Source organism: Watersipora subatra, chromosome 11, assembly GCF_963576615.1.
Source record: "Watersipora subatra chromosome 11, tzWatSuba1.1, whole genome shotgun sequence".
Lineage (NCBI taxonomy): Eukaryota > Metazoa > Bryozoa > Gymnolaemata > Cheilostomatida > Watersiporidae > Watersipora > Watersipora subatra.
Window position 1 is genome coordinate 16,401,288 of NC_088718.1, and position 22,507 is coordinate 16,423,794.

Sequence of the window (22,507 nt, forward strand, 5' to 3'; positions counted from 1 at the left end):
GCGGGTAACCGTTGAGCCACATAACAATATCGTGATAGCGGGAAACCATTGAGCCACATAACAATATCGTGATAGCGGGTAACCATTGAGCCACATAACAATATCGTGATAGCAGGTAACCGTTGAGCCACATAACAATATCGTGATAACGGGTAACCGTTGAGCCACATAACAACATTGTGATAGCGGGTAACCGTTGAGCCATATAACAATATGATATTTTTACATTTTAACGTGTTTCCTAATGCTTCAAGTTACAACTAAGAATACGGTTGATATTTCTCTTTCAATTTACTCAAGAAAAACTATCTCGTTCTTCCCTATCCCAAGTAATACTAGTAATACTAGTGGCTTAATTTCAAGCGTAATCGTCAGTAAAATTATAAAGTATAGGCTACTCACTATAAGGTATTACCAAATGCCACTCGTATCTCAAGCCATATTTTTTGCAGTACTTTTTATGGCATAAACCTTCCAACACCTCTCCTCCTGCACTCAATTACCCACATACTAGCGTGTACCCAAACCATCGCGTAAAATTCCTGTGATTCTTCAACACATGTGAGGAGTCATGATTAGAATTCGAACAGTGAATGTGCAACTCCAATGTGTAGAGAACCAGAAATTGCCTATTACTAAACTAGAAATTCCACTGTCATACAGCCCACGACCAAAGAGATGGCCAGAGATATTGGCAAAAAAATAAAGGGTACTGATGGTTGAGAAATGCAATATTAGCAATCAAATGGCTCTGCAGTGCAATAGGATAACTGCAATGGTAGCTGTAATGTACTGGCTGTGGGTGTTATTATATACAACAATAAGCAATAATGAATGGAAAAGATGTTTATATTTTCCCCCTGCAATAGGAGAAATGCAATATTGGCCAATATTAGAAGTAAAATGCACTGATATTCTTAGAATAATCAATTTTATTAATATAGTAATAATAGAAAACCAATACACAATTTTGTTTACATTTCAAAACGTCATAGGTAGCAATATCGAGAAGTTGTGGTATTTATATAGGTTTTTAGAAAATTTATTTAAAAAGTGTTTGGTCATGACAAACAAAAACAATGAAAGGAAAATATTACACGTTTATATCTCTCCCTTGCAATAGGAAAAATGAAATGTTGGCCAATATTATAAGTAAAATGCACTGATATTATTAAAATAACCAATATTGTTAATATAGTAATACAGCAATAATAGAAAACCTATGAGCGTTCACGCGTCTCGAAGATTTCTGCAAACTGCAGCAAAATAAAAGCTGTTATAAAAGTGTTATAAAGCTGTAGGCCTAATTTACTGTAATGTATGTAAACTATGTACTATACACAGTTTGAAAGTTGGTTGCGTTGAATGTAGAATGGTTTTGATAAGCGATCTTTAACAGAAAGCCAGTAGGAGCATTCACGCGTATAAAACTGCAGCAAAATAAAAAAAAATGTTATCGTCATAAACGGGCGTTGTAGTTCGGCCCTAGCTGGTACGTAAGTTGTAAATAATTTCGGCTAACGTTTTAAATAATGAAACCTTCGGTGATTGGACAAAAAACATAGGCTGATAAACGGTGTACCACAATTTCGTACCTGTAAATCGGTCTACGCCTCAAACGGTCTACGTTTATTACAAAAACCTTCGAATAAATTCGATTACAAGTAAACAGCACCATAGACTGGTGAAATGAACACGGTTTTCTCGTGAAAAACGCACTACTAAATAGTTCTACAATCGGTCGCACGGCTTTATTGGCGTTTCAATTTTCGGTCTTAACTTTTATTAAACCGAGCTTTTCAAGCTTTTTGTGACAATTTTCGTTCAAATAAATCTGTCTATTTATGTATAATCCGATCAGATGGGTAAGTTTAAAGATAATACCGACGGTTTACAAAGACTTGGTAACATATTTAAATAAGTTTAAATGTGTTTTGTATCGTTATTATACTTTAACGACTTTACATTCCAATGCCTAAATTTGTTGATGAAATTTCTAGCCAAGGGTTCGTCTCATTGTTGATGAATAATTTTCGCAAGTTGTGTGCACATGCGTTTATCATAAAAACTCGCACACATCGCTCCGCTCGTTTGCTCGTGGGATTATGATACAAATTTGATATAAATTTTGGTGTTGGTCATCAGTCTGTGGGTCGGTAATTCGTGTGCCCAGATATAGCGATAAGTTTTAGGGATGAAAAATCCTCTTTGCATTGAATTTGAACTCCACACTTCTAGGTCTGTAAACAGGCGAGCTAACCACAACGCTAAGCTGTCCTTACCTTTCTTCTCTATCTTACCTATCCTTATCTAAAACTTCTAGGTTCATTATTGTTTCTCTGACATTGCATCGGTTCAACATATCGGAGTTGTATTACCACTTTTACTTTTAGACACAATTGCAGGTTACAAGCTAAGAATGTATTTGCTAATATTATCCCACGACCAAAAACGAGTGGAGCGATTGTTTGAGAGATTTATGATAAATGTATGTGCACACAACTCACGAAAATTATTCATCAACACCGTCGCAAACCCTTGTTCCGAAATCTCATCAACAAATGTAACCATTTTTCATTGAAGTCGTTTAAGTATAATAACGATACAAAACACATATAAACCTATTTAAATATGTTACCAAGTCTTTATTATTTGTAGACAATATCCTAAACCTTACCAATCTGACCGGATTAAATACAAATAGACAGATTAATTTGGCCTAAATTCGCAATAGAAAACCTGACAAGCTTTTTTAATCAAATTTACGACCGGCCAACGATACGCTAATAAAGCCATGCGACAGATAGTAAAACTATTTAGCAGGGCGCATTTCACGCGAAAAACGTACTCATTTCACCAGTCTATACCATTGTCTAATTGCCGAAGGTTTCTAATATTTTTCCATTTTTAATACCTTGCAAAAATATTTAATTATAAGAATGATTATTCGACTTTATAAAATTATTATAAGAATAATCATTCGAATTTATTGATCAGAAGGCTTCTGTAATAAACGTAGACCGTTTGAGGCGTAGACCGATTTACAGGTACGAAATTGCGGTGTACACAGTTTATCAACCTATGTTTTTTCTCCAATTACCAAAGGTTTTATTAAATTATTTAAAACGTTAGCCAAAATTCTTTACATCGTATGTACAGGCTAGAGCCAAACTACAACACCCCTTTATGACGAGAACCTTTTTTTATTTTGCTCCAGTTTGCAGAAAACTTCCCGACGCGTGAACGCTGATACTTGCTTTCTGCTAGATCGCTACCAAAACTATTCAACATAACCAACTTTAAAACTGTGTATATTACATGGCAACTTGACATTTTACTTTAATATTGCATTTCAGGGATATAATAAACATATTTCCTTATTGCTGTGGTTAAATTACATACATTACAGTAGGTTAGGCCTACAGTTTTAATTAATATTCATTGTACTGTTGTAAAACATAGGTTTGAGATAGTAGTAGATTAGGTGTGAATTTTTTACAACCTTTTGTTTTGCATAATTGACTTTTTGAAATTGATTTCAAAACAACTTGACAACTACCATGAACATACAACTTCCCAGAACACCACGTCGTGGCCGACGCAGTGGCCATCCACGTATCTCTCAATTATTACAGCTCAATAGGAGGATAAACAGAAGGTCCTCACAGCAACCATCAACATCAAATGCTAATGTTCAACAACACGCTACTCAAATTAAAAACAACAACTCATCTGATTCAGAGAATTATTTAGTAGATGTTGTAGGCGATGTAAATGACATGGACTTGGCAGCCCCTTTGTTTCCAGATGATGATCATGATTTTATGGACATCATTGACCATGAAAATATTGCACAAAACAATATTGCTCCTCCCAATACTGTCCCCCTTCATCACATTCCTCATTTTCAATCTTTAGATTATTCTGATTTTCAAAAACTGCGTAACCTCTTTCTAGGCCGACACGACAACAACATATCACAGCTCACGTGTACTGGATGTAATGAGAAACATTTCATTACATACAATGCTCAAATCCAACTATGTCATACGTGCCAACAAGTTCCCCCTGTCAAATTCCTAGATTACTAGAATACCCTTTTTGAAGTCGTGCTCCCTCAAATTTATTTTATATCATCTCGAACAACTCTCATTTACACTATACTCTGTCAATTCCTGCTGAAAACTACTTTTTCAACAACCAGCACTACCCTTTCTTTTTTCCATTATCACTTATTCCATTATCAGGCTGTGGGCTGTATGAAAGGAAAATTTCTAGTAAATTATTATTTATTATTATTTTAATATTACCTCTTGTGTTCGTTTCTTTTTTAAAATTTTTTAAAAGCCTATTTATACATTAATTATCTATCTTTTAATTTATCCTTTTCAAATGATGACTTACATTTTCAATTTACACGCCGTCAATTTACGGTTCTAATAGCAACCAATCTTAATGTCGATCGCTAAAAACAAAAACTTTTCGCATGAACACTCGTATGTTGCATTGTCTCAAATAGGAATCGTCTCTACATTATCTCTCTCCGTACCCTCTCAAGGCCTGAAGGTGCCCTCGTACTCTTCACTGCTTCAGTGATGTAATTAATTTCGATATCTCACTTTTGGGTTTGTAAAAGTACTTTTGTATTCAAATTTTTGATGGATAACTTCTGCTGCAACAGTACCCCTTTTTATATACACACTTTTATGTACTCATTAATATTGTTAACTCAACATATTCATGATTTTTTTCATGAATATGTTGAATTAGAATTAACATGTTGGTCGTCTATCTGTATCCAGGGGTTACAAAAGATAGACGACAAACACGTAAACGCAGCTCTTTTTATAGTAAAAAATTATGTTTGTTTTGCTTCATTGTAGACATATAAAATATTTATTATTAGTTGTATTTTGCAGAATAGACTTTGCTATCTAGACACAACAAACAAATTGTTGTAAATGGACATCGATGATGTGCGTTCCAGACCAACCTTTTTGTAAAATTACAACAACCAGTCTATAAAACCAGTGAAATTGATCAGAAAACGGAGAAAAGTTGTTGATGCAAACTAATAATACTGCAGTACAGCCAACAAATTAAAAAGTTACGTCTAGTTTTTCCTTTTTGGATGGCCAAAGTTGTGAGTTTGGACACATCTTGTAAATGCTTAGGCAATTTACATGTATTTGACTGTTCGTATAATGTAAAATCCGTATAATATAAACATTTTTGGAACGAATAATTTACGTTTTAAGAGCGCGCCTACTGTACATGTAAGTGCTGTGACACATGATTTGCTCGCACATTTCTTTCTCTCACCTTATGATAGACTGCGTCTGCTCAGAAAGAAAGGACCATATTTCGCAAAGCCACGTTCTATTAGGTCTTCCCTCACTATCGGGATCCCAGGCTACCATATGTGATGTACTGGGACAAAACTCATCATCAAGAGTCTGGTTTATGTAGAGTCCAAACTCCTCAACCCCGAACAACTTGAAGACTTCAGTCTTAAAAAGAACAGCACTTAAAATATGTCAAAAACAAAGAGAATCTTTGTAGGAACATAGCATAGGATCTTATCAAGCAGGGTTTTTATTCAGATCTGGAGATGCAAATGTGTTTAAATAATGACTGATGACTTCTTTCCACCTACTGATACCACGTTCTTTCTATGCTCAACTTCTCAGAAACGATGCTAAAATTCTTACAGATGTAACCATGAGCCTTCAATTTGGTTTCTGTTGTGTGAGGAGCAAGACACAAGAGCGCATGAACTAACTGACAACTAACGTTACAACAAACAGATTGACATGCTATCACGTAGTCATGCATTAAAATAATAAAGATAAAAGATAATAAAGATAATAGATAGACTCAAATGGGGAAACTAACATAGAGAAACACAGAGATAGAGAGGTAAAGACATCGGGATATACAGACATATAAAGGTACAGACAGAAAATGGAAATCCAGAGTTATACAGAAATGAAGGTTCACAAACCCGGTGAGATACAGGCATAAAGAGATACAGACATATGGACATACAGACAAAGAGATACAGGCATATGGCTTGCTGTTTGTAGGAAATCGACAATGACTTGCATCTTAGCGATGCACGCTTGGGTCGAGCAGTATGGTAAAGAATAGGTGACCCAGTTCTCAGGATCTAACACGTTCTGAACTGTCAGTTTTACCTTTGCAACAGGTCCAGTCTGACAGAGCCAGATAGCCATTTCACTTGCGAAGGACAGATGCTATCACTAGGCCACCCTGACACCCAGGATAAGCTTAGTGGTAGCATATGGACATACAGACATAAAAAGATACAAACATTGAACATAGAGATATACAAACTTTTTTGTGGGTATACAAACACAGTGAGGTACAGGCATAGATAATCTGGACACACAGACATAGAGATGCAAAATCATGAATGTGTTAGATGCGAGACACACATGGATAAACAGAGAGTTACAGATATATGAAATTAGAAAGTTAACTATACTTGGAAAGACAAATAGAGATTGAAAAAATAGAGATATATACATGTGATAACAAGCGAAGGAGACAAACGAACATACCGGTAGCTAAAATTAAGCAGAACTACGTGACGAAGATATACAAGGATTCTTGGTTGTTGAGGGACACTGCTACAACAGACATGGCTATATACTAATTGAGCATGTATAGAGATATAGATACAGACTACTTTAAACTCTTATACCTGCAGTTGGTCGGTGGTGATTTGAGCAAAACTTGATTTAACAAGGTCACTATGGAGGAACAAATCAGCACATTCTGGTACGAGTTCATGTTGAGAGCTGTAAAAAAGCTGATCGTCTGATGAGAGGTAGTGCAGTTGGTTATCTTGAGCCAAACCTAAAAGAAAAGAGTATCTAAGGTGCAATCCTGTTGAATTATTTTATAATAATTTATTTTTCTTTATATTTATTGTTAACTTGAGACGATATGCCAGCGAGTTCCATCTTTGAGTTTTTGTCTTGTCTGTTGTGTTCGAACAAGTGATGATATTTGAAAAACATCTTCCAGTAAACATGGGCCAGTGTGAAAGAAGAGGTCTGTGCTCTAGCATAGCTGAGGCCCATGTCTAATTCAGAGACTAACAACCAAGGTATTCTAGTGGTTTTCACCTCAGAGTTGTTTTCTCTCTACAAAGCGTGAACTAATACTGGTGTCACTTTAAGAGCATCTTTTTGTGAGGATTGGTGGTGGTGGTGAAAGAGCAGACCTATACTCTGATATAGCTGAAGCTTTTGTTCAAGTGTGGGCCACTAATATAGACTTGTTAAAGTGCATTTTAATAACAAAATCATTAAACAATAATTATTGGCAATTTATACCTAATTTTCATGAACAAAAAGAATAGTTTTAAGTACACTATTACAGCTAATGAAAAATTGGAGATTTAGATACTGTAAAACCTCTAATTGAACACCATGGCGCTGTATTTTCTAGTCCTTCATCTATAGTGGCTTTCCCTATTCGAGGTGGCAATCAAACAGAGAGTGGTGCTTTATTTTTTTGACTAGTTTGTCAGAATTTTGATAAAATAAATTTACGGGCGAAGAGATGCTAATGTCACCTATATTTTGTACTCTCCCTTTGGCAGATCGGCAGAAACGGTTTTTCACATACGTAGAAGTATCAGACCAAGCCACACAAAAAACTACTTTGAGTAAAACACATTACACGAATACAGCTATTACTCATTCCGGTCAGTTTGCCTTTTAAATTTTGAGAAAAAAAAAAACAAAAAACTCAAGAGTTAAAAAGCAGACTTGGATATGCCTCCACAAAGCTGCTATTATGTCATACGCTATTCCTGAAGAGTTATTATTTCTTATCATCATTTATCTAAACATTTCAAAGTCTTCAGGTCAGATTGCAAGTCACATTATTGATGAACCTGAGAACAATGGGTCAGATCAGTCACATCGAATCTGAATGTAGTTCTGATGATTATGATAACCGATCTTCTCAGGTACATCGTCACTAAAACCATGGCAACCATGACAATAACAAAGAAAGAATTCATCGCTATTGCTGTAACCGAGTCATTATAAAGTACTTTTTCCTCAAAAACTTTCTACTGATCACATTTCATTGATGAGTTCATAAATATCCAAGATAAAGAATGTCAAAGTGACGGCCTAATAGAGGTGGCGTTCCATTGATGGGTGGTGCTGTATTTTTCAACCCTTTCCTATACAGTCATACTTCGACTTACGAGCTTAATGCGTTCAAAGACTGAGCTCGTATGTCAATTTACTCGCGTGCTGGTGCAATTTATTTATATGTAGAACAATTATATATATATTAATTAATTTCCATACTCTAAAAAAATGCAAATAAAACACGCAAAACAAGGTATCGTTGTAACAGAAAGAACATGTTGGTTATTGTCCTAACTTACTACAAACTTTTAAAAAGCAACAAATAAAAAACGAAGCAAAGAAATGTGATTAATTAAAATGTAAAATTAAATACATACAATAGCAGCAAACGCTAGCATTTGCCAGGGAGTAATATAGAGAGTTATCCTTCATTACAACAGTTGACTTTGATAAATTTGGATTTTATCAGTCTTAAAAGACAAACTTAGAAGCAAACCTAAAAGCAAACTTTCCTTTTTAACTTAACGTAATTAAATTCATACTTAGAAGTTTCTCGCTGGTTAGCTAATTTTCCTTTGTTTCGCTTTCACGACTAGCCGGCCGTTTTAAGATAAATCTATCTGAGGACGTTTGCCTTTGTCGCCCTTTTAACATGTTGCGATTAGGACGAACACAGGTGTCGTCACAAACGGTTAATGTACGACCACTAGCCAACTTGTCCGAATGTTTATAGTTTTGATAGATAGCACCGGCCTTTTTACATAGCATCGTTCAGTTACGCTGTCACGGGCCAATTGTTTATCTTTTATCCAATGCCTGAGCAGTCTCTCCATCAGCGGTCGTGAAGATCGCTGCGCTGTTTAGAAACTATGGTTCGTCCTTTTGCGAACTAAATAAATACCCTGAATATAATCCTTCTGTTTGATAATTGTAGATGTATTTCTGTCATATTGCTGAGCTAGCTCAATCACGCATACACATTTCACATATTTTTCAATAATTTTCCGTTTAATATCAATTGTTATCATTTGCTTTTTCTTTGCATTATCTTTCATTTTACTGGCAAACTTTCGGTCTACATACAGTACTTTTAATTCACATAATTCTGCACTGAAAATCGCGCACAAAAAACACGGTACAAAAGTATAACCTGAGCAGTTGAAAAATACAGAGTGATGCTGCTCTCATAAAACACCTCCGGCATACTTGGCAACTGACTCACGTGCTCGTATCTCAAACATGGCTCAAATGTTAGTGCTAAAACTTGCTTATAAGCTGGCTCGTATCTCAAATTTCTTGTACGTTGGAGCACTCGTAAGTTGAAGTATTACTGTAGTGGCGTTCTATTGAAGATGACATTCAAATAAAGGTGGCGCTCAAAGAAAGGTTTTACGGTAGGCTTGCTTGTTTTACTACAAACGCCCTGTGACAATGAGACATTTAGCTAAAGCCAAACAACATTTTTTGACATAATTTACAGTAAGTAAATTTTAGAGAAAATAAACTGTTTTGGTACTCGGCAATAACACAGCAGCTGCACAGCTTGGGTACAAAATGAGCACTTTTCTTCAGAAATCATAGACCTCATATCACAGACTCAGTTGTAAAGTGATCTTTAGACGGAAACAAATGATTTGTTGATGATGTAAGACTGGTTGTAAACAGGTTTTACTTCTTTGCTGCCATGCAATAGTATAACTATAAATTTCACATGTGAACTAAACTGTGTAAGCTATGTTGTTGAGCGCTTGAAATCTTTTCTTTCAAAAAAAACTTTACAATATCTAAAATGTGAATGAATTTTATACTCACTATGATTAATGAGAAGACGACTACATACGCAACAACAAAAACTTGCTGTCACAGATGCTGAGGTATTATAAGTTCTTGAAGGAAACCATTCTTTCAAAGGAGTGTAAAAGCAAAAACAATGAATAATATTAAATTGGTTTTTATAAATTATGCAAAATGTGAAACACCTATTCAAGCATGTCACACTATCATGTTGGCAAGCTTACAGTACATACAGTACTTACAGTACATACAGTACTTACAGTAAATACAGTACTTACAGTACATACAGTACTTACAGTACATACAGTACTTACAGTACATACAGTACTTACAGTACATACAGTACTTACAGTACATACAGCATGTACATACAGTACATACAGCATGTACATACAGTACATACAGTACATACAGCATGTACATAATAGTTCCAAGTCCACAACTTTAGTGTTGCACAGTAAAACTTACCAAATGGTAAATCCTCAAGGTTATTCAAAAGGGACCTCTGTTTCATGCAGTAGCTGATGATTCCTTTGAGTGTCTCTATGCAGTGGAAGGGGGTGGTGGAAAGGGTCGCTGGTAAATCTGGCATGATTAGTCTGTTGCATTTTAGGAACTCAACTACATTGTCCGCAGTCATTATGTTAGCTGTAAAAAACATACGTCAATGTTAAAACACAAGTAAACCAACTAGCTACACTCCATCACTGGTCACATCTGATACAGGCATGTCAACCAAGTTTAGCATTAGCCTATATCTATACATTAAGGGTCTCATCAAATTCTAGTAGAATTTATCAGAATGTATAGCCATTTTTATGATTTGAGATTTTGTTTGTAGCTTTAAGCGATCTGACTGTCAGCATGTTTCAATATTAAAATCTTGACAAAACTGATAGGAGTTAAAATGTGCAGAAGAAATAGACTTTCCCAAAAATGAGGTCAATAGTCGTGCTTCTCAACAAGCCTTGACTATAATATGAACTAAGGTTGTCAAAAGAAACATCATGTTGTACAGGATATCTCGCAACCTTCAGCATGATAAACCAACACGGAAACAACTGCACCAATCAACCCCTTTTGGTATTCCAGAGTACTCTGGTAATCCAGAGTAATTTTTACTATAGCAAAAGCCATGTTGGTCCATCTGTCCAAAGTTACACTAAAAACGATTACCTCGCACATAAATTGAACTGACATACACACAATTACAGACCGGTGTGCAAACCACTACACCACTCTCACTTCAGGTCACCTTGTCACTTCAGGACTTAATTGTGGACATAGTTATTACCCATGACAATCTCTCCTGGTGCACGGATCTGCCAAGCATACTAATTGTACATAATTATAGTTATAAGAGATGATCTCTCACAGCACATTAGGCTAATACTAGTAACTATAAGGGGAGTACCTTGTACATTAGCTGCTTCGAATGCCTTGAATATTGCATATGGGGAGCTGAGGAGATTAAATCCTCCCGATATGAGGGCATTACAAATATCACCAGACAGGCTCTCCTTGTCTGATTCATTCATGAAATAGGCAACATTGTCCGATTGTCCAAACAATGGATACCATGTGACTTCAGCTGGTGCTTTCATTGGTTGATCGCCCTCTTTGCTGCCACTTGATGTAGACTCCATAGATGCGGAGAGACTATGCTCGGCTTCCCAAGGCTCCTACGAAGCAATTTAGAGTCAGATGATTTAATAGAGTTACAACAAAGTCATTTAATAATCTTGACACACTTGATGAACTTCCATAAAATTCTAGTAGATTCTTTTAGAAAGTATTGGTTTTGTACTATCATTTGCGATTGCTGTTGCTATTTGAGATGATCTGACTGCCAGGGTGTTTCGAGGCTAGAAGAAAAATATGTGTGAAATGACGTGGCAAGTTGCTAACGTTGCTATATGTGCTAACATTGCTATATGGGCTAACGTTGCTATATGTGCTAACGTTGCTATATGTGCTAACATTGCTATAGTTGATGTCGGCTGATGCCTTCAACTTTTGCTTGAATTGATCGAGTTTTAAGGGCAATCAAGTTTCGCTGATTTTAATGTTTTGCTGACTTTATTCTTGAAACATCCTGACAATCACATCACCTAAACCATCAACAGACAATCACATCACCTAAACCATCAACAGACAATCACATCACCTAAACCATCAACAGACAATCACATCACCTAAACCATCAACAGACAATCACATCACCTAAACCATCAACAGACAATCACAAATGGTAAAAAGATAATTTCTCATAAGATCTACTTAAATTTTGTATAAGTTCATCTTGAATGTAAGAAGCTGGAGGAGAAGCTGGAGATAATTCCTAGTCATAGTATCTACTGATTGGTGTTTAGATCTGCAGCCCAGATACAGCTCAAGTTATAAACACAAAATACCAAAACACAGCACTGATTTCATAAAGCATCATCTCTGGCTGAATTACTGAACAAAGACAACAATATTTGAAGCCAGCAACAAAAGGGCCCAATTTAGGCTGAAATTTAGCAAACAATTGCAAATATTGCATTCTAAATACTGTAGCTTCAAAAATACAGCTAAAAGCAAATTGTTTTAAGTATTTGTTATGAAATTTTATGTGTTAATACATTAATTGTACGTGTTAGCGCATTAATTGTAGGTGTTAGTGCATTAATTGTAGGTGTTAGTGCATTAATTGTAGGTGTTAGAGCATTAATTGTAGGTGTTAGTGCATTAATTGTACGTGTTAGTGCATTAATTGTATGTGTTAGCACATTAATTGTACGTGTTAATACATTAATTATACGAATTAGAGCATTAATTGTACAAGTTAGTACATTAATTTTACATGTTAATGCATTAATTGTACGTGTTAGCGCATTAATTGTAGGTGATAGTGCATTAATTGTACGTGTTAGCGCATTAATTGCATGTGTTAGCTCATTAATTGTACGTGTTAATACATTAATTATACGCATTAGCGCATTAATTGTACGTGTTAGTGCATTAATTGTACGTGTTAGTGCATTAATTGTACGTGTTAGCACATTAATTGTACGTGTTAGTGCATTAATTGTACGTGTTAGCACATTAATTGTACGTGTTAGTGCATTAATTGTACGTGTTAGTGCATTAATTGTACGTGTTAGTGGTAATTTCCATTGCCACAAAAAATTCTAATCATACTGCTTACCATTTACAGTGAAACTCGGATAACTCGCCCTCGGATAGCTCGAACACACGATTAACTCGAACGGATTTGTTTGGTCTGTTCCCACGCAATGATAAATTGCTTTAGATAACTCGACCTCAAATTGCCCAACTGCTACTGCGACGGTTGTTATCGCTTTAGAATATTACTTTTTTCCAAGCCATAGAGATAAACCTCAACTTTTAGTAGTTCTTAGAGATCTTTATTACCATTGTCGGCAAAATATCTTTGTTAACGACTTTTCTAAAGGTTTGCAAGAAATCAAATTTTACCAAATATCCGCTTAGCGGTGGCCCTCCGAAAGCAACGGGAAGTGAGCTAACCTTCGAATAAACTTGAAGAAAAGTCGGCAAACTTGATCTTGGTTAAAGCGCTCCAAAGAAAATGATGTCTTTTCTTCTGAGCTTTTCAACGGCGATCAAGTTTTACCAATTTAATCTGAAAACATCCTGGCAATCACATCACCTAAAACGACAAACCAATCTCAAGTGATAGAAAAGTCTCTATACTTTCTGATGAAAATTTTTTAAAACTTTACAGTAGAAAACTTTTAATTTGCAACAAGCCATCTATAAATTTGATTTATATATAGCTTGTATATGTACATTTAACTACTAATAAATCTGTGGACTTGCGACAGTGCTCTGATAAGTTGAACGCTCTTGCTCTGATAACTCGAACACTTTCGTTCGGTCCCGTGAAGTTTGAGTTATCCGAGTTTGTCTGTATATTAAAAGTTCGTGCTTTGAGGATTCACAATCAATAATATTTTATAAATATATAATAAAAACAAATTAATTTGGAGATAATTTCACTGAGTTGATATCACTAACAATAACTTGTCAATATATGCCATAAACAAATATAACTTGAAGCTACGACAACATAATGAGTCAAGGCCCCATTTGTATTGTTGGTCATCCTAATGCTGTGAAAAACACCGTCGCAATATTAAAACATTCTGTATAATGTGATAAGGTTGATGATGGGGAAAATGTGCATACAAAGTTAGTTGAGAGTGAATCACCAAGTCCTGAGCAGATGAAGTGAAGAGAATTCGCAAAAACTACAGAGTGTAGAGACTAAATACTGGATAAGCAAGTGTACTGCAAAGCGTATATTAGAAGAATATAAAACGTTTAAAAACTCTAAAAGCAAAGTAGTTCACTCAAAAAGAAAGCAGTTTGCTAAACAAAAGTTGTTTATTAAAGCAGGGAATTGACTAAAGTAGAGAGGTTCACTAGTAAAGTAGAGAGGTTTACTAGTAAAGGAGAGAGGTTTACTAGTAAAGTAGAGAGGTTTACTAGTAAAGTAGAGAGGTTCACTAGTAAAGTAGAGAGGTTTACTAGTAAAGGAGAGAGGTTCACTAGTAAAGTAGAGAGGTTCACTAGTAAAGTAAAGAGGTTCACTAGTAAAGTAGAGAGGTTTACTAGTAAAGTAGAGAGGTTTACTAGTAAAGGAGAGAGGTTCACTAGTAAAGTAGAGACGTTCACTAGTAAAGTAGAGAGGTTTACTAGTAAAGTAGAGAGGTTTACTAGTAAAGGAGAGAGGTTCACTAGTAAAGTAGAGAGGTTCACTAGTAAAGGAGAGAGGTTTACTAGTAAAGTAGAGAGGTTTACTAGTAAAGTAGAGAGGTTCACTAGTAAAGTAGAGAGGTTCACTAGTAAAGGAGAGAGGTTCACTAGTAAAGTAGAGAGGTTTACTAGTAAAGTAGAGAGGTTCACTAGTAAAGTAGAGAGGTTCACTAGTAAAGTAGAGAGGTTCACTAGTAAAGGAGAGAGGTTCACTAGTAAAGTAGAGAGGTTTACTAGTAAAGTAGAGAGGTTCACTAGTAAAGTAGAGAGGTTCACTAGTAAAGTAGAGAGGTTCACTAGTAAAGTAGAGAGGTTCACTAGTAAAGTAGAGAGGTTCACTAGTAAAGGAGAGAGGTTCACTAGTAAAGTAGAGAGGTTTACTAGTAAAGTAGAGAGGTTCACTAGTAAAGTAGAGAGGTTTACTAGTAAAGTAGAGAGGTTTACTAGTAAAGTAGAGAGGTTTACTAGTAAAGTAGAGAGGTTCACTAGTAAAGGAGAGAGGTTTACTAGTAAAGTAGAGAGGTTTACTAGTAAAGGAGAGAGGTTTACTAGTAAAGTAGAGAGGTTCACTAGTAAAGTAGAGAGGTTTACTAGTAAAGGAGAGAGGTTCACTAGTAAAGTAGAGAGGTTCACTAGTAAAGTAGAGAGGTTCACTAGTAAAGTAGAGAGGTTCACTAGTAAAGTAGAGAGGTTCACTAGTAAAGGAGAGAGGTTTACTAGTAAAGTAGAGAGGTTTACTAGTAAAGGAGAGAGGTTTACTAGTAAAGGAGAGAGGTTCACTAGTAAAGTAGAGAGGTTCACTAGTAAAGTAGAGAGGTTTACTAGTAAAGTAGAGAGGTTCACTAGTAAAGTAGAGAGGTTCACTAGTAAAGTAGAGAGGTTCACTAGTAAAGTAGAGAGGTTCACTAGTAAAGAAGAGAGGTTCACTAGTAAAGGAGAGAGGTTCACTAGTAAAGTAGAGAGGTTCACTAGTAAAGTAGAGAGGTTTACTAGTAAAGTAGAGAGGTTCACTAGTAAAGTAGAGAGGTTCACTAGTAAAGTAGAGAGGTTCACTAGTAAAGTAGAGAGGTTTACTAGTAAAGTAGAGAGGTTCACTAGTAAAGTAGAGAGGTTCACTAGTAAAGTAGAGAGGTTTACTAGTAAAGTAGAGAGGTTTACTAGTAAAGTAGAGAGGTTCACTAGTAAAGTAGAGAGGTTTACTAGTAAAGTAGAGAGGTTCACTAGTAAAGTAGAGAGGTTCACTAGTAAAGTAGAGAGGTTCACTAGTAAAGTAGAGAGGTTCACTAGTAAAGTAGAGAGGTTCACTAGTAAAGTAGAGAGGTTCACTAGTAAAGGAGAGAGGTTCACTAGTAAAGTAGAGAGGTTCACTAGTAAAGTAGAGAGGTTCACTAGTAAAGTAGAGAGGTTCACTAGTAAAGGAGAGAGGTTTACTAGTAAAGTAGAGAGGTTTACTAGTAAAGTAGAGAGGTTTACTAGTAAAGTAGAGAGGTTTACTAGTAAAGTAGAGAGGTTTACTAGTAAAGTAGAGAGGTTTACTAGTAAAGTAGAGAGGTTTACTAGTAAAGTAGAGAGGTTCACTAGTAAAGTAGAGAGGTTCACTAGTAAAGTAGAGAAGTTCACTAGTAAAGTAGAGAGGTTCACTAGTAAAGTAGAGAGGTTCACTAGTAAAGTAGAGAGGTTTACTAGTAAAGTAGAGAGGTTTACCAGTAAAGTAGAGAGGTTTACTAGTAAAGGAGAGAGGTTTACTAGTAAAGTAGAGAGGTTTACTAGTAAAGTAGAGAGGTTTACTAGTAAAGTAGAGAGGTTTACTAGTAAAGTAGAGAGGTTTACTAGTAAAGTAGAGAGGTTTACTAGTAAAGTAGAGAGGTTTACTAGTAAAGGAGAGAGGTTCACTAGTAAAGTAGAGAGGTTCACTAGTAAAGTAGAGAGGTTCACTAGTAAAGTAGAGAGGTTCACTAGTAAAGTAGAGAGGTTCACTAGTAAAGTAGAGAGGTTCACTAGTAAAGTAGAGAGGTTCACTAGTAAAGTAGAGAGGTTCACTAGTAAAGTAGAGAGGTTTACTAGTAAAGTAGAGAAGTTCACTAGTAAAGTAGAGAGGTTCACTAGTAAAGTAGAGAGGTTCACTAGTAAAGTAGAGAGGTTTACTAGTAAAGGAGAGAGGTTCACTAGTAAAGTAGAGAGGTTCACTAGTAAAGTAGAGAGGTTCACTAGTAAAGTAGAGAGGTTCACTAGTAAAGTAGAGAGGTTTACTAGTAAAGTAGAGAGGTTCACTAGTAAAGTAGAGAGGTTTACTAGTAAAGGAGAGAGGTTCACTAGTAAAGTAGAGAGGTTTACTAGTAAAGTAGAGAGGTTTACTAGTAAAGTAGAGAGGTTCACTAGTAAAGTAGAGAGGTTCACTAGTAAAGTAGAGAGGTTCACTAGTAAAGTAGAGAGGTTCACTAGTAAAGTAGAGAGGTTCACTAGTAAAGTAGAGAGGTTCACTAGTAAAGTAGAGAGGTTCACTAGTAAAGTAGAGAGGTTCACTAGTAAAGTAGAGAGGTTCACTAGTAAAGTAGAGAGGTTCACTAGTAAAGTAGAGAGGTTCACTAGTAAAGTAGAGAGGTTCACTAGTAAAGTAGAGAGGTTTACTAGTAAAGTAGAGAGGTTCACTAGTAAAGTAGAGAGGTTTACTAGTAAAGGAGAGAGGTTCACTAGTAAAGTAGAGAGGTTCACTAGTAAAGTAGAGAGGTTTACTAGTAAAGTAGAGAGGTTCACTAGTAAAGTAGAGAGGTTTACTAGTAAAGGAGAGAGGTTCACTAGTAAAGTAGAGAGGTTCACTAGTAAAGGAGAGAGGTTTACTAGTAAAGAAGAGAGGTTTACTAGTAAAGTAGAGAGGTTCACTAGTAAAGTAGAGAGGTTTACTAGTAAAGGAGAGAGGTTCACTAGTAAAGTAGAGAGGTTTACTAGTAAAGTAGAGAGGTTCACTAGTAAAGTAGAGAGGTTCACTAGTAAAGTAGAGAGGTTTACTAGTAAAGTAGAGAGGTTCACTAGTAAAGTAGAGAGGTTTACTAGTAAAGGAGAGAGGTTCACTAGTAAAGTAGAGAGGTTTACAAGTAAAGTAGAGAGGTTCACTAGTAAAGTAGAGAGGTTCACTAGTAAAGGAGAGAGGTTCACTAGTAAAGTAGAGAGGTTTACTAGTAAAGGACAGAGGTTCACTAGTAAAGTAGAGAGGTTTACTAGTAAAGTAGAGAGGTTCACTAGTAAAGTAGAGAGGTTCACTAGTAAAGTAGAGAGGTTCACTAGTAAAGTAGAGAGGTTCACTAGTAAAGTAGAGAGGTTCACTAGTAAAGTAGAGAGGTTTACTAGTAAAGTAGAGAGGTTTACTAGTAAAGAAGAGAGGTTTACTAGTAAAGTAGAGAGGTTCACTAGTAAAGTAGAGAGGTTTACTAGTAAAGGAGAGAGGTTCACTAGTAAAGTAGAGAGGTTTACTAGTAAAGTAGAGAGGTTCACTAGTAAAGTAGAGAGGTTCACTAGTAAAGGAGAGAGGTTTACTAGTAAAGTAGAGAGGTTCACTAGTAAAGTAGAGAGGTTTACTAGTAAAGTAGAGAGGTTCACTAGTAAAGTAGAGAAGTTCACTAGTAAAGGAGAGAGGTTCACTAGTAAAGTAGAGAGGTTCACTAGTAAAGGAGAGAGGTTCACTAGTAAAGTAGAGAGGTTCACTAGTAAAGTAGAGAAGTTCACTAGTAAAGGAGAGAGGTTTACTAGTAAAGTAGAGAGGTTCACTAGTAAAGTAGAGAGGTTCACTAGTAAAGTAGAGAAGTTCACTAGTAAAGGAGAGAGGTTCACTAGTAAAGTAGAGAGGTTCACTAGTAAAGGAGAAAGGTTCACTAGTAAAGTAGAGAGGTTCACTAGTAAAGTAGAGAGGTTTACTAGTAAAGTAGAGAGGTTCACTAGTAAAGGAGAGAGGTTCACTAGTAAAGTAGAGAGGTTTACTAGTAAAGTAGAGAGGTTCACTAGTAAAGTAGAGAGGTTTACTAGTAAAGTAGAGAGGTTTACTAGTAAAGTAAAGAGGTTCACTAGTAAAGTAGAGAGGTTCACTAGTAAAGTAAAGAGGTTTACTAGTAAAGTAGAGAGGTTCACTAGTCAACCTTTTAGTTGGTGATATTCTAAAGAAAAAAGCAGTATATTGGACGAAGAAGTAATTTACTAAAAAGATGAATGGTGTACTAAAAGGGGAGTGGTTTACTAAAAAGAGGAGCAGTTGACTAGAATGTCAAAGTTGATTACAAAAGAAATGGCAGTCTACCAAAAGGGCACATAGATTACTGGGAGAGAAAGAGAGAGATAAGTTTGCTAAATGATATGGTGGCTTAAGACGAAAGAGAGTGAGGTTTACTAAAAGCAGAAAACAAACAGCTGTTACCTGGCCACTTCCATGGATTGTAGAAAGCCTACGCTTTCTCTGACAAAACTGTGCAAAAGGAGACACTGTGTTACATGCAACTCACACAAATCTACTAGCAGGAACATGCTAACAGCACAGTTATAACAAAATGTGAGATTACATTCAAATGAACAACAAACAAACAGTGGAGAAATTTAGAATTGTCTGCACACGAGTCGCCGCTTCACCTAAAAATAGCCTTATCAAAAATTTATGCTTTCAAATAAGTTGTGTCATTGTTATTGTGTTGATTACCTGCTAAATCACATCTTGCTCTAATGCCTACATTATTTACAGCTGCATTAAAAATCTTAATTTAGGTGATCATTGGAAATATCAGATTTATTCTCAAGGACAACAAATATTGTAAGTATAATCAGTAAGACAGTTATTAAATTTACTATTATGTAGATGACAATTTTTAACAACATTCTTTGACAAAATTGCATAAATTTCAATTCACTGTAAATTATTCACCAAGACACATCTTAAATGAATAGTTACAGCGTTGTAACCATACTTTAAAACTTTAAACTAAAAATACACACTGTTTTTGAAGACAACATAAATTTTCAATGAAAGTTTTTAACAAAAGACTGTAAGACTTGACTTATTTTCTGTTTGCTATAATCCTGTTAATGACAATTTTAGACAACCACATATTATATCTGATTGTGTGTTGTATGAAAAGCCTAAAAAGTAAATGAAAGCAATATGCTAGATCCTGCTGGATGTATGAAAGTGAGCTACTTCATGCCAGCCAGAAGGAAATGTTGATTTTCAGCAAGCAAGAGTAAACAATTCCCAACTGAAGGTTGAAGGATACAACAATCTTACTGAAGTACTCTTTTAAAACAATCGCAAAGAAACAAATCTTTGTTTATCCAAATAACTGAAACACATAGAACCATAATTGAGCTCTGTTTGATGTAAAAATGGCACAAACTTACAGGCTATTTAATTGTCACGTGACTTTTGTTCCTGGTTTAACCCCAAGTGCACTCGGCATTATGTCTATGGCCCAGAGTCCGAACCTAGACACCTCTTTTAATAAAACCAAAGAGTGCAGAACACAAGCAACTGCTGCCAACTTGCACACCTTGCAGGTGTTCAAATTAACCAGCAGAGCTAAGGGCAGAAGTCGGAGAGACTCACTTTGTTGAGAACAGGAAACAGCCGAGTGTCAGAGGCAGCGATCAAACGATAAAGTCCATCGACTAGAGTCTGCCATTGCTCATCTTGTAGCGGGTCAGGAAACATGCTGTGGTACGTGTTGAGTAAACCTGGCAGCACATGAATAATCATTATGTATACGATAAGAAGTAGCTATAAACTTGACAGCTTTCAGATCAGATTATTTAAAAGTTGACTTGCAACAAAATTCACATTACAGTTATTTGGTATCAAAAGATTCACCATGTCTTACTCCGATGTGTTGTAGATGCAAAATATGTGAAAATGTGATTACAAGCTCTTAAAAGCTCAAAAATGAACAGTTGATCGCAGCAATCACAAAACCGCTGTAGATTAGAATCTCTTTCCAAAACGGCTTAAATGGGACGTAGTTGTATAAGATGGCTTCTGTTTACACTTTCATGCAACCTCATTCGTCGAAAGATTTTCACAAATATACTTCACGCATTCAATAAAACCATGTCTATTGTTCTTAACGCGTCTATTTTATCATCATTGTAATGCTGTCACTTTCAGCACTGATATTTCAAAACCTACCGTAAAAATTTGTTTAATTTTTTAACCTTAGCTCGGAGGAGTACACACCATTGTCGGATAAACATGACGAGGCTGTTGGTCACCTGTGATAATCGAAAAATGCTGCAGAAATTATTCGCAAAGTATGGATCACATGATCAGATTACGACTAGACGATTAGACCAAGCCGAAACAAAACTGTAAAGTAGCGAGCATCTATATTTGATACGGGGTCTTCGGTAAAACCCGAAGTGTTTGTCATAAACTAGTGCTACAACAAGTTTTGTTTTGAGCTTTTTATTGGCCTTTCAATTTACGTGAGAACATTACGTGACAAAACAATAACCAAATGTAATGACTACGTCAGAGAAATAAACTGATTCTTATCTACGGCGGTTTCGTGATGGCTCTGATCAACTGTTCGTTTTTGAGATTTTAAGAGCTTGTAATCGCATTTCCACATACATTGCACCTCCAACACAGCAGAATAAGACATGGTGAATCTTCTGATGCCAAATAACTGTAATGTGATTTTTGTTGCAAGTCAACCTTGGGCAAGGTTGACTTGCAAATGCCGGCCAAACTTAGGCCCATGGCCACATTTGGCCGGCGGAGTAAGTATAATCGATCCGTGAGATCGTATGTACTGTGCTACAGAGCTGACCAGCGGTATGTACTGTGCCGTACTGTGTATGTACTGTCAGCCGTTAGTCCCACAATACTTAGCTAGGACGTTGGTACTTCTTTCATTTAACGTTTTATGTTATGGAAATTTATAAAGTAACTTTGTCTTTCGTTTCTTATTAATTAAATATTTGGTTCTCTATTCATTGGATTTTAAGCCATTAAATAAAAATATATTCCTGATTTTCTGTCTTTTAACTTTTAAAGCAATAACAATGTTTTATATTGGGGGTTGATGGTGTTTTCACAACAGCGAAGTAGTACTAATTTAAAAATTTATTTGATAATACAAATTTGCTCTCTTAGCCATGATTGTAGACATAAAAAATCTCTGAATGATGACAGCAATATTTTAAACCAAAATAGCGAAATTGTTATACTTTTTAGTTTACACCCTACAGGATGAATTTATCCGTGGAGTTAAGTTTCGCGCAAATCGCTTTTTTATGCATATTCGCGGACTAATTTATTGGCGGATGAATGAAAAATTCCTTTCTATTAGGATATAACTCTATTGCAGCTAGCAATAGAGTTAACTTTTTGCATGCGTACAACGCCTGTTTAGGTTTCTATTTGGCTGACAGCCACGAGTCGATCATGCTAAGCTATAAATTTCTTGCAGCCCCCAGAGGTTTTCATGAATTTTCATCGATTTGGAGGCCTTCGGTGAACCAACAGCTTGTGGTAAGTTATGAGTTTTTTCAACGTAAAGAATAGCAGGAGATTTTTTTTGATGATGATGGCGTGCCAAAATATGAATAACTTGTGACAACCTTTAATAATTTTGTAAAGAACTGTGATGCATTGGCAATGGGGTTAACTCAAAGCCTCGGCAATGATTTTAAAAAATTTGGAACTCGGCTACGTTTACTACTTCTGCCTAGCGACTAGTTTTTAATTTGAGGCAGTAGTTATTGTCCCTTGTGTTTAAAAAAAGAACTAATTATTCGCAACATTTAATAATTCGCGGAATCGT

At 35.8% G+C, this 22,507-nt stretch overlaps 1 protein-coding gene across 1 annotated transcript in view; it reads right to left on the reverse strand.

The window, feature by feature from the left end:
* The window catches only part of LOC137407861 (sacsin-like), a 218,419-nt gene that overhangs the window by 64,588 nt on the left and 131,324 nt on the right, over positions 1-22,507 (reverse strand). Inside the window, exons 56-60 of the mRNA XM_068094241.1 lie at positions 20,293-20,420; positions 11,347-11,614; positions 10,401-10,580; positions 6,728-6,882; positions 5,323-5,510 (exon numbers count right to left, since the gene is read on the reverse strand). Coding sequence (XP_067950342.1) covers positions 5,323-5,510; positions 6,728-6,882; positions 10,401-10,580; positions 11,347-11,614; positions 20,293-20,420 — 919 coding nt within the window. The remainder of the gene's footprint in view (positions 1-5,322; positions 5,511-6,727; positions 6,883-10,400; positions 10,581-11,346; positions 11,615-20,292; positions 20,421-22,507) is intronic.